The sequence below is a fragment of the Corvus hawaiiensis genome, chromosome 2 (genome assembly GCF_020740725.1).
Source record: "Corvus hawaiiensis isolate bCorHaw1 chromosome 2, bCorHaw1.pri.cur, whole genome shotgun sequence".
NCBI classification, from domain to species: domain Eukaryota; kingdom Metazoa; phylum Chordata; class Aves; order Passeriformes; family Corvidae; genus Corvus; species Corvus hawaiiensis.
The window spans coordinates 24,497,156-24,509,244 of record NC_063214.1 but is presented as its reverse complement, the minus strand read 5'-3'; the positions used below and the strand labels follow the sequence as shown (position 1 = coordinate 24,509,244).

Sequence of the window (12,089 nt, the reverse complement as noted above, 5' to 3'; positions counted from 1 at the left end):
GAAGGCAGCTTGCACCACCGTGTTCAGTTTCCCGAAAGGAACCTGCATATCCTGACATCTACATCTGGACTGTGTTCCAGGGAGGATGGGGAAAAGAGGATTTTTGACAGTCTGTAGCTATCTCCAGCAAGTTTGGATGGTTAGTGGGGCTGAACAGCTTTCCCATGCAGAGATGAGGATGCCCAGAGGAACTAGGAACACCTAAAAAACCCAAACTACTTTCTCTGCAACAACCAGAGGTTAAAATCAAGACCAATAAATACTGGTCAGTGATGATAATCTGGGGGAAAAAAAAATCCTCACTTATTTGTTAGCATTCTGCTGATTACGAAGCCTCTCATAATTTAGCAGGACAGTACTAGAACCTAAGAACAGCACTAGGCCACAGTGGCCTGGTGGGAAATGCACATTAAGAAATATCCTGTTGTGCTTGGTGAGATTAATGGGTGTGGTGACATTTGATTTACAGCTTCGTGTGCAGTGGGCAGACAAGGTGTCCCCTTTCAGCTCCAGTTAACACCAGGTCAGCCACAGCACACCCCATTGCTCAGGTATCAGGTTACTTCCATGTTGGAAAAACACTTCTGCTTCTCGGGCACAGGCAGTCGCAGCAGGACCAGGACAAGTCCCATTCCGCAGGGCAACACCACATTCACTGCTGCTCATTTCTGAGCATCTCATGCTGGAGCCTACTCCTGTCTGTATGCTCATGCTGGAAAAAAAACCCAAGAGCTGTTCAGGATTTCCCAAAGCAACCAAGGATCTTTGACCACATGATCAGCCCAGCTCTAACCAATCTTGTATTAGCAAATCAAACCACATGTGACAGCAGGATCTGGTCCCACATGATCAGTGAGAGCTGGTGGACACCTGGGACACATCAGCTGCCTTCACTGAGGAGAAGGCAACAGCAGGCACAAAGTGCTACCAGGTTTGCTGGGCCCACCAGCTGGTACCCTACAGAAGAGTTCCCCTGCCTAGGGAACGTTCACACCTTATTTCAGTGTCACTGGAACGCTGCAGGAGCTATCAGTGAAAGAGAAGATGGAATTGTGGCAAGCTGACCAGCAGCCAAGTTTGACAGAGCATTCCAGAGGTGTAGGCAGTCAGCAAGCTGAAAGAGATGAAAGCTATTCTTGGGGTTTGACCCAAAATGCAGGACGTCTTTCCAGCCTTATGAGCCCACATCTGTAACAATGATGTCAAGAGATGCTTGAGAATCACAATAAATGAGAACACCAGTTATCTGGAAGGAGGAGAATTTGACCCTGCCTTATCGGCAATATCTGTTATCAGCCTCATCTGCCTGTGAAGGGAAGCTGGAAGCAGCAGCACTCAGAACAAGCCCTTGTCTCTCAAAACAGGGAGATGCTGAGCCATCCTGGGCTGCAAACACACGAAGTCCTCTACCCTGCACGTGATCTGCCAGGATCTATCCTGACATGGCATTTCCATCAGTGCTCCCCTGTGAATCCCCTTCTGCCATGGGAAGGTCAAGAAGCCCATCTGAGCCAGAATCTGCTCTGCTCCTGAGATCTTCTGGGACAAAATGACACTCATGGAACAGAGCCACAAGTGCAGTTGTGTCACCACTGTGGTTTGCCTCTAAGAAAGGAGAGATATCCTAGCCTGACTCCTGGCCCTACATGGAGTCTTTCAGGCTCCAGGCATCCATGTTTTCCACAGTCTTGATCTTGATGGTTTCTCTTCCAGCTACACTCTGTTTTCCCTATTGAGAGGGTAAATCCTCCTTCTCTTGCCTCTCAAAGCCATTCCTCATGTTCACCCCCAGTTTTTTCCCCAAATTTTGGAGACAGGCAATTTTATCAACAAGAGCTTTTGTCCTGAGGAAAAAATATCAATATCCACCACTGCAGTTCTGTCAGCACAGCATTCATGTCTGTCTTGAAAATACCTTTACTATCTCAAGGACCAGCTGGACAGAAATAATGTCATATAGCCCAGCAGACTAACTACACCTCCTAATCCACCACCTGACCCAGGCTGTTTACCAACAGAGTACTGGAAGCCCATCTTGGGAATGGTTGTTGGGGTCCAACGTCAGACTCCAGCAGATCAGAAGGATATATTCATTTGCAAAGTACTCTGAATCATGAAGACTGAGGGCAAAGGCTGCTGGCAAATAATGGTAGGACACTCACACCTACCCCCCCCCCCCAAAAAAAAAAAAAAAAAATTGACAAAGGTCATTGAAAGTCTTTTCTGAACATGGTTCTTCAAGATATCCTCATGCACAGCCCTCCTGGGCCAAACACACAGTGGTAGCTGGCCAATATTTCCTAATCCCTGGGACCAACTGAGCCTTCAAGTCTAACAAAAAGAAAAACGCAATACCAGGGCCTGACCCAAGCTGTCAGAAAACTGCTCTGCCCATGTCAAATGGAGAGCTGCAGTTCCCTGAAGGGTTTATGTGCTCACTGGTGTAATTCTGACAAACAGCTTCTTGGAAAATGTCAGCGACAGGGTGTGTAAGGGATACCTAACACAAAGAGAAAACACATTCCTCTGTCTGAGAGGACTAAGATGTTTTTAGACAGAAATCATGTGCCTAGAAGGTAGTGCTGGCCTTATGTGTTCCCTCTGCAAGACAGCATGGAGGCTCTGAGAAAAAACAACACACATAGTGAGGTGGGGGGCAAGAAATAGACCCAAAAAATTAGGCATTTTGGTTTACATCACATTCTGCACTGAGCACTGACTCTGTACATAGCAAAGATGAGAATGAGTTACTGTTTGTTTCATTAAAGGTTAACTCAAACTAAACTTTCACTTTGAAATTTCAATGAAGTTGAGTCAGCAACTTGGAGATTTAAACTGCCTAACCTTCCTCTGATTGTTTGACAGCCCTTTCTGGATGATTAATGGAAAGCTATAAACAGCATTTGCATAAGGATATCTATCTCCTTTGCTGGGAAGAAGTTCCAAAACTGGCTTTGTAAGAGGAACAAACAACAGATGAGAGACTTCTAAGGCTGAGCAAGCAAACAGTGCAGGTTTCTACTATTACAAGCCAGCTATCAGAATGCAGAAAGCAAGAACCAGTCCGTGCTGTTGACAGTGGAGCAGCATTCCTCTCCCTGAGTGACCAACAGTCAGACCTTTGTGCCCAGCTCCTCAGGCAGAATTAGGAGACCCTAGCCACACACCTACTAGCAAAGTTACCCCCAGGGCAGTGGTGTTCCCAGTCTCAATGACACAAATGTGTTCTGTAAAGAAAGGTACTCAGGGTGTCTGCTTCACCCAGGCAAGCAGCTGGCAGCAGCCAGCAGGTTGGCAACTGCCCTTCCAGGGAAGTGCCTCTTCTTCCTCATCACAGATGCCATTTCCCCAACTACGGGTTGTTAGCATGTGTACAAGCCCAGGAGATACATATATCCCCCTTTCCCTATGGAAAACGGGACAAGCTCTCCTTCTAAAAAGAGCCTTGCCAAGGCTGCACAAGCCAAATTCGGGAGTTTGGCTGTGTTCCATCTCCTGTGCTCCAGTTCTGGACAGACAATTGCAAACTTGTATTTGTGACTCCTACTGATGCTCAAACTGTCCCCAGATCTTCCCTTGGTGAGCTGGGCACTCCCCTGGCTCCCGCATCACCCCCAGCAGCACTGTGTCCCACATCATCTTCATGGAGAACACACAAACCAGGTGAATGATACTCCAATTCCTGTTCCCATCAGTGCCATGAGTTTTTCTTGGACTTCCTGCAGATACATTACTAACTTGCCTTGCTCCTACTTTTGCAGGCAGGGTATAATGAGACTACAGTTTACCTGGAGAAAGTGTAGGAGTTGCAAACAAAGAGAAGCTCCCAGAAGCATCAGTGTGCTATGTGCACACATCCAAGGCTGGAATCCAGATGCATATCCGACAGGGAGGTAGAAGCCATATTCAGGGTGCCAAGCCTTTCCGAGGCATGACCACAAACCCTTTGGAATGTGCCCCAGTGAGCAGGTTTGACTTCACCAAGGAGGACAGCAGAGGCTGTTGACCCTACAAAGTGGGACACATCTTGACCCTCCTGTGAGGTAACTGCTCAGACTGAGTTTCCCCTTAGAGCATATCCCCACGGGCCACAAGTCCTCAGAAGTGCAGGCAGCAGTACAATTCCCAGAATTTGCTCCTGTTCGAGCACAAAATAACTTTGCATACACACTCCTGGGTGGAACATAAGGCACGGTTTTATTTTCCCTCATCCTTTCCTCTCAGCTCACACCCATCGCGCTGTTTGCTGGCAGTGAGGCTATGCAGGTATCAATCATGTGGATCCTTATGGATCATTTGTGCTCATGGAGCAGCCAGAAGCAGTGGCCTGGGCTCCCAGGAGCTCACCTGGATGCTCAGAGTGCCACTGTCCTGAGCAAACTCCTTTGGGAGGTGTCGCTGGGTGGCGCGCACAAACACTCTGAGCTCTCCTTCACTTGTCCACAGCATGACCAGTGGTGGCAGCCAGGGTGACCTTTGTGTCCATGGCCACAGCCTTGGTACCCACCTGCAAGAGAAGAGGCAACAGCAGCTGAACCCAAAGCGGGCCAGAAAATCCCAGTGTGTTACAGGCTTTGGCCCCAGGATTTCTCTAAAATGTGCTGATGAGAACACAGCATATTCAAGGCCAAAATTGCCAGGGATCCATAAAGAAAGAACAACTCATCCCAATTGCTGGGGAAAGCTGAAGATTTCTGTCCCCTTGCCTGTTGAATAAAGTAATACATGGGCATCCAGAACCCCATGCTAGCTGCTTGTAGCTATGGCCAAAGATACAGATCAATCACAGAAAAAGGAAGAGGTCAGTTCTATCCTAAAAACATGCAAAACACATGATGACACACGCAGGTTAAGAACAGGAAAGCTGGTGGGGATTAAACAAGTAAGGGTGTTGAACTCTTGTCCTCAACATGGAGGCTTTTCTAGAGTACATAGTTGGTCACTGTGCAACGCAGCATGCCAGCACTGGAACAGGAACACTGTAGATGCAATGCTGCTCAGCCTCACTCAGAAGGGCTGAAAGGCTGAGGTGCCCTGCCCCACCTCCTACACAGCTGGCTCTGGTCTTTGTCGATGGGATGTACCACAAACACCCTTCGCGTGTCCTGCTGCATTTCTCACTGCTGCAGTCACCCCACCAGAACGTGTGTACGCACAGTTTACCACAGTCCTGGTGCATGTGCAAGGTGGGAGCTGGGCCAAAGTACCTCCTCATACCTCTATCCACTAGGGAGGGCCTAGTGCAACAAATCCTCCAGATCCCAGCAGCATGGGGAAAGCTGAGCACCCACCTGGCATGGTCCCACCACAGGCACAGCGAGCGGCTTTCTGGCCTCCACTGGAGCAGAATGTGCAGCAGTGAAACACCCCCTGGTGCTCACGGAACTTGTGCTTCACCATCAGAGTGAAGGGAGAGCCCTGCAGAGGACAAGACAGGTTGCTGCAGTGGGTGCTGTCAGATGTGTCTGCGTTCTCAGACACTGAAGTGGGTGACCCTGTCAGACACAGATCACTAAGCCCAGCCTTAAACTGCTACATGGTAGAGGTAATCCTTAGAAAGATTTAAAGCAAGTACATAAGAAAAGAGAAGCAGGTAAAGAAGAAGCAGTGCAAGAGAAACAAGAAATGCTACCTGCACATGTTGCCCTTTCACACAGACGCAGACAGCATACAAGCCTGGCTCCTCAGGGCTGTAGGAAATACAGTAGGTCCCGTCACCATTATCACATACTGTTGGCTTGAGTGCACTGTGAACAGAGAGAAGTCCAAGAGGTCACTGACTGCCAGAAAATTGCTTTAAGTGTAAACCAGAGTTTGGCCTAGATTGGCCTAGAGTGGCTTTCACACACCCCTGCTACTGGAAGCTGCAGATACCATACAAAGGAAGTCACAAAGCCAGCTGCACTGCAAGGATTTGTAGCAACCTGCACTCCGAAAAAGCAGATGACATACAGCACACTTGAAAGTCAGATTATCCCATCAGATAACGGCCCACAGAAATGGGGTAAATTCACAGCTTCAGCAAGCAGTTACCTTCAGAAAAACCCATGAAGAAGACAGGATATAATCAGGTAGGTTTGAATCACTTTAACCACTGTCCCAGCTGCACTGACCCCAACTCTTCCCTTCAGTGCTGAGGAGTTCTAGGTCCCTGATGGTAAACTCTCCCTTTTCGTAGTGAAGCTCATTCCGTTTCACAAGAAACCCTAGTGAACAGAGTGCTAGAGAGAAAGCCTCAGCTGGTTACTGGAGGATTAATTGCCTGCTCCACAGGAAGATGGAAAGCTTTCCACAGACAATTATCAGGCAGCTCTGCAGAGAGGAAGGTGTTCTTGCTAATCCCCACTAATTAGTCTCCTGGGTCCCCTGACATGACAGTTTATAATCTGTATTCTCCACCCCCAACACTTCACATCAGTACAGCTGCCCACATAATTTCCTGCCATGAACTCTGTGGTGATACTTCACACTCTTCTGCAGCTGTTGTGCCTCAAAGCAAAGCCAGACAGCTTTCAGCAACCCATGTAGCAACTGCATACAGGCAAGAGAAAGAAACTGAGTGAATGCGGCCACAGCGACCTCTATCCCACTGAGAGAAATCCACAAACCCCTCAGGCGTGCACCCTCCTACATACTAAGTGCACTTAGGGAAGAAAGGTACATTGGAACAATATTCTTGGACAATAATGCTATATTGATAAACATCTGTGCAGCTAGCACTGCTTCTGTGTGCTTTGTCAACATAGCAAAGGGTTTTAGCATCCTGCCCCTTTATTTCATCGGGCCATCCCATCATGAGTGTCCCTGGAACAAATTAATGCTGACATCCGGTTCCAACTACTGCAAAGTAATAGATATTTTTTTTAAAAACTGACTGCCAACTGGTTCTGCTTTTGTGCCTGGCTGCTCTTTAGTGACAAGTGTGGTCTGGAAACAGTTCTATTTTTTTCTGGTTGGTCATTTTCCTTGTGGAAACACTGAGGAGCTCAAGTGCAGCCTTTCTTGCTTTTGCTAGAAAACCTTCAAAGATGTTGAAGTACTCAACGCTTGCAACTACAGGAAAAAGGACAAAAGCACAATATAGATTCTTTCTCCAGAACATGAAGTAGGCACTTCCATCAGCTGTCAGAGGCTCATGAGTTCGGTAAACTCTCTCTCTGACTTGGGATGGTCATTCAGGGTTTGCGATGACTTATGCTTACTAGGTGTTAACAACAGCAGGGGCCCCAGGTGTCTGCTGGGAGGAGTTAGGAGGAACAACAGCTCCCTCTGACCGTGCCTAGCAACACACACCAGGAGCTGAATCCTTTAAGAAGCCCAAATCACTCAAAGACTCAATACAAATCTCAGCAATCACTGTCCAGCCAAATACAACCAGTAGGAAGCACTGCTGTACCTGTGGGAGAAAGAGTAGTGCCTTTTCCTCTACAGATTCTGACCCACTTGCCTCAAGCACATCCTCCCACCTGCCTAAGTAAGCAGGGAGCCAAGGTAAGGGAGGCAGGAAGGCAAAGCCAGTGACCAGGGATTTCTTGGGTGAAATACCCACCAGTCTCTCTTGTCCTTGTGGGTGAAGGTGACCTGCACAGCCTCTCCTCCCCGCCCCATGCGCTCCCCCGTGGTGTCCTTGCACAGCAGGGTAAAGCCACTCAGCTGGTTCTGACGGGCACTGTGGAGACCTGGAAAAAAAAACAAACCAGAAAGAAACAGGACTAGAAAGGATTCAAGTCAAGCCATGACTGCCACCTCCCACCGACTTTGCAGAGTTGCAGCCCCATCAGAGCACAGCCAGGACTTTGCTTCTGGGGTGTACAGCTCCTTCCACTCACAGGGGAAAGTCAACATATGACTGGGTATCAGGAGAGAGTGGAAGCCATAGGTTCTGAGGTTGGCAGGTTTAGCCCAGAGGTCTGTATGGACCAAAGGGGTCTTTTTCCTGTCACTCTAAGCCCAGCTGGCACCTCCCCAGAAGGCCCCAAGATGCACCATGCAACCCAGAGGAAGAAGGAAGAGCCCCACTGTGCAGTGTGGAGCACCAGAAAATTCAACACCTACAAACACTACAGCTTGGCATGGGAGGGATCCGAGAAGCCCTGGGTCTGTCTCATCTGCCCTGCACAGGCTGTTACTGACCGGAGCTGGCTGCGCCCTGTGGGATGGTCTGAACATTATCTGTTTGCTGGCCCTGCTCCAAGTCCTTAGTAAGCAAAAATCCATGAAACCATCGATGCCAGGTATTCCCACAGCAATCTCAGTAGAAATCATAATGGGAATGAACCTCCTCACTCAGCCACAAAGTGGATCTGCCTGGGCTCGTGCTGAGGGCCACCGAGAAACCATCATGTCCTGCCACTGGGTGCCATTCCCATCCCCCAAGCGAGCCCTCCTCACGCCTCAGCCCCATGCTGAGGTCAGTGATGTTGTGAAGGGCAGTCCCATACACCCTGCACATCTGGATGAGAAAAGCTGCCTGGCTCCCTGCACAGCACAGCTCCCGTAGGCAGGCAATGCAACTTCTGCTGGGGCTCTACCTCTGCCCCTGGTCAATGACTGGATAGCAGAGAGCCAACAGTGCCAGAAGCTGCACACCGTGTGGGTACAGAGAGCAGAGGGGTGACTTCAGGAAGCAGCGCACGCCCATTCAGCTGCTGTACAGCACCCCATTACCTTCCCCATGCAGGGCACATCTGGCCGGATCAACCACTTTGAGAATGGCCCCAAAAACTTCATAGCCACAACACTGCCCTGCCTTCTCATGAGAGGAGAACTGGATCCTGTCGTCCACACTGGGGTGGGTGCTGTAAGCAATGCTGTTGAGCTTTGCCAGACGGCTGGACACCACCCCTTTGGTGACAAGGATCTCCACATCTGAGCCGCTCATCAGCAAGTGCTCTGTGAACTCCACGCCTGTCCTCAAGTCCAGCAGCAGCTGCTGCAGCTGGGCCTTCTGCAAGTGCAGCAGGTTTTCCTTCTGCACCTTCAAGTCCTCCAGCTGCTTCAGCAGCCGGTCCCGGTGCTCTTCAATCGCTTTCACGTAGCCCCTGGCAAACTGGCAGATCTCTGCGGCCACAGCCTCTGCGCGACTGCGGACCGCACTGCCCATCTCATCGACCTGGCTCAGCACATCCTCCAGGGTGTCCATGTGCTGCTGGCTGCTCTTCAGCAGCTCCCGCAGGGCGTCCCCGTGCCTCTGGATGACATTGCTGGTGAAGTCACAGGGGTGCTGACGGTGTTTGCCCAGAACGCAGTCCCGGCACACGGGCTGGTCACACTGCTCACAGAACAGCCTGAGCTCCTCTGTGGGATGGGAGGGGCACAGGAGAGGCTTCCCAGCCTGGCTGCAGTCCTTGTTGTTCTCCAGCTCTGTCACAGCATGGGAGGCCGTCTTCTTCTGTCTCCTAGGCAGGAGCAACCATCAGTCATGTTATACATGTTGGATACAAAATGCAAACACTGAGACCCTTGGCAAATGCCTTTCTGTACAGGCTGCAAGTCGTAGTGTGCACTGCTCCCTCCTGTCTCCACTGAAATTCCCCGAAAGGACTCGTGCTCTCCTGAGAACTAGGCTCCACACAAAGGAGGAGCTCACTAGGGGCTGCTCTCAGGATCCCTGAGCCTCCCTGACTGCATGGTCAGCACTGATTTCAGACACAAGGCAAGTGAGCTCTAATACCCCTCAGGGTAGGTCCTGCTCAGAAGAGGCCAAGGATGGGACACAGAGAATCTGTTATAACCCACACATCTACCATGTCACAGGGCAGCACTAGAATATTTTCATGCTATTTTGGGCACTGGCAGCTAGTTTTTGAGAAGGATGTAAAACCCTCCTCTCCTTCACTAATGATTTGTGGCAGTTGCAATGGGAGCTCCAAGCCATAAGCAAAGACATTCTCCAAGGACCAAGCTCTGCAGAGTTGCTCTGGTAACACAGAGCAACCTCACCACAGGCCCTTATGCTACTCCTTTTGCTTCCCACTAATCTCCCTAAAATCCACCACATTTTCAAAGCCTTCCAGTGTTGCGTGACTTCAGCCTAAGATCTCTCTCACTTGTTCCAAGGAGTGCAACCATGGCACTCAGAACCATAGAAACCTTCCCTACACACCATGAAATCCTTTCAAAATGGTTTTTCTTAGCCCTTGTTCTGCTCTGACATCAACTAAATCAAGTGAGTCTGTAGATGCAGGTGGGGTGAAAAAATTATAGCAGTGAATACTACTGGAAGTGGGTCACAGGGACAAATTTTCTGCTGCTTTCTCCCTTCTGCAGTTATTCCTGTCAGTGCAGCAGGCTGCTATTCAAGGTCTCTTATCACTCTTCAGCAGCTCCATGAGATATGAGGCATTAGCTAATCAGAATGGTATGCTGAAAATTACACCCGGAGTGGAAAGGTAACTAAGAGCCTAAACCATTTTCCCCACAGGCACCAGTATGTGCAGGGGGGCAGGGCAGGGAGGAATGTCTCAGTTCCATCTTGGGAAAGACTCTGCTAATCAAGTGAAAAGGAGCAGCAAAAGTGGAGGGAATAGACTGAGCTATGTAACTCAGGCTGAGGCTTCCCTGGCTCGTGCTGCTGGGTGTTTTTCTGACCCTGCCTGTCACCTCGTTGCTTCAGAAGGCCATTCAGGCGTTATACCACTTTTCTTCTGTAGTGCTGACTGTCCTCTGCTTGGCTTACAAGCCACTGCGCCCCTCTCCTCTTTAAGCCCTAACTCTGTTGCAGTTACCTCTTCTTCCTACAATACTTCTACAACACATAGCAGGCAAGCACACGGGTTGATCACTAGCAGGTAGCAACCACAATAGGCAGGACTTCCACGCATCTCCTTTCACTTTGCCTAATGGTGCCTTTACACATACACACAGTAAATGGTCCTGGAGGTGCAGAGACGCAGAGCAGCAGCTTAACTTCCCTGTCTTCCTTTGGGAGACGTGTCTTCTCAAAGCGGGGCATTACAGCATGAGAGGCTGTTATCCTGCTAGTACCTGCCCATACCCATGCCTGTTGCCCGGGGATACTAAACTGAGATGCAAACCAGCATGTGGACACCACTACAGGCAAAGGGTGGCCTGATTTTGGACTTAATGGCCAGTAACATGGCTGATGGACCTACTCCCAAGAAGTTCAAGAAGTGTTTGGACAAAACTCGCAGGCACATAGGATTCCTGGTGCCGTCTTGGGGCCAGGACTTGGACTCCCTGATCCTTGTGGATCCCTTCCAACTCCAGACATTCTATGATTCTATGCTAGCAGCTTTCTGGTCCCCACCTGACTACGGACCATTCTCCGAGCATCCTCCAGGCAGGGGTGGTGAGCGGTGGGTAAAAACTGGGAGACACGCCAGTTCTTGCTCTGGCTCTCCGAGTGGGTCCCCGCCCGCCGCCCCCCAGCCGCGGTGTCCCCGCCCCGCCGCCCCTCACCTGTGCGCCCGGCAGCAGAAGCGGCAGAGGCGGACGCCGCAGGTCAGGCACCGCCCGGCCGCCGCCCCGTCAGCGCAGAGGTCGCACCCGGCCGCGGCCCCGGCGCGGCTCCCGGCCAGACAGTCGGGGGGGAGCTGGCCCACGCCGCCGGCCGGCAGCGACACCTCGGCGTCGCACACCGGGCACAGGACGGGGCGGGCGGCGCCCGGCGGCCCCTCCGGCGGCCCGAGGCGCCGCAGGCAGGGCTCGCACAGCGAGTGCAGGCAGGGCAGCAGCCGCGGCGACACCCAGGGCTGGGCGCACTGCGGGCAGCGCGGCCCCGACATGCCGGCAGCCCGCGCGGCCCCTTTCGGCCGCTCCGCCGAGCATTCCCGCCGAGCATTCCCGCCGGGAACGCCTCGCGCCGCCCCACACGGGGTCGTTCCCGCCCCGGGGCCGCCCGCCCCGTGAGGGGCGCGGGGGCCGCGCTCGGAGGGGCGGGGGCTGCCAGCGGACCCCGCTGTTGCCTCTCCCGCTGCTCCTCCTCCGGTCAAGGAGGCCGCAGGGGCTCCGGCAGCCCCCTTTGTCCTCGTCCCTCTCACCGAGGCGCGGAGGGACGGGCCCGCTGCCCCCTCCTTTGGTACCTCCTTTGGTACCTGTTGTCTCAGCCTGTTGTGTGGGAAATGGCC

General features: G+C 51.5%; 1 protein-coding gene across 1 annotated transcript; it reads right to left on the bottom strand.

Moving 5' to 3' along the window:
• Positions 1 to 4,178: 4,178 nt before the first annotated feature.
• TRIM45 (tripartite motif containing 45) lies at positions 4,179 to 11,784 on the bottom strand. Its single transcript, XM_048295738.1, has 6 exons — positions 11,422 to 11,784; positions 8,668 to 9,398; positions 7,550 to 7,679; positions 5,633 to 5,747; positions 5,292 to 5,418; positions 4,179 to 4,507 (listed from the first exon to the last, which is right to left on the bottom strand). The coding sequence occupies exons 1-6, from the start codon at positions 11,745 to 11,747 to the stop codon at positions 4,356 to 4,358; spliced, it is 1,581 nt and encodes a 526-aa protein (XP_048151695.1). The 5' UTR covers positions 11,748 to 11,784; the 3' UTR covers positions 4,179 to 4,355.
• Between the last annotated feature and the right edge of the window lie 305 nt (positions 11,785 to 12,089).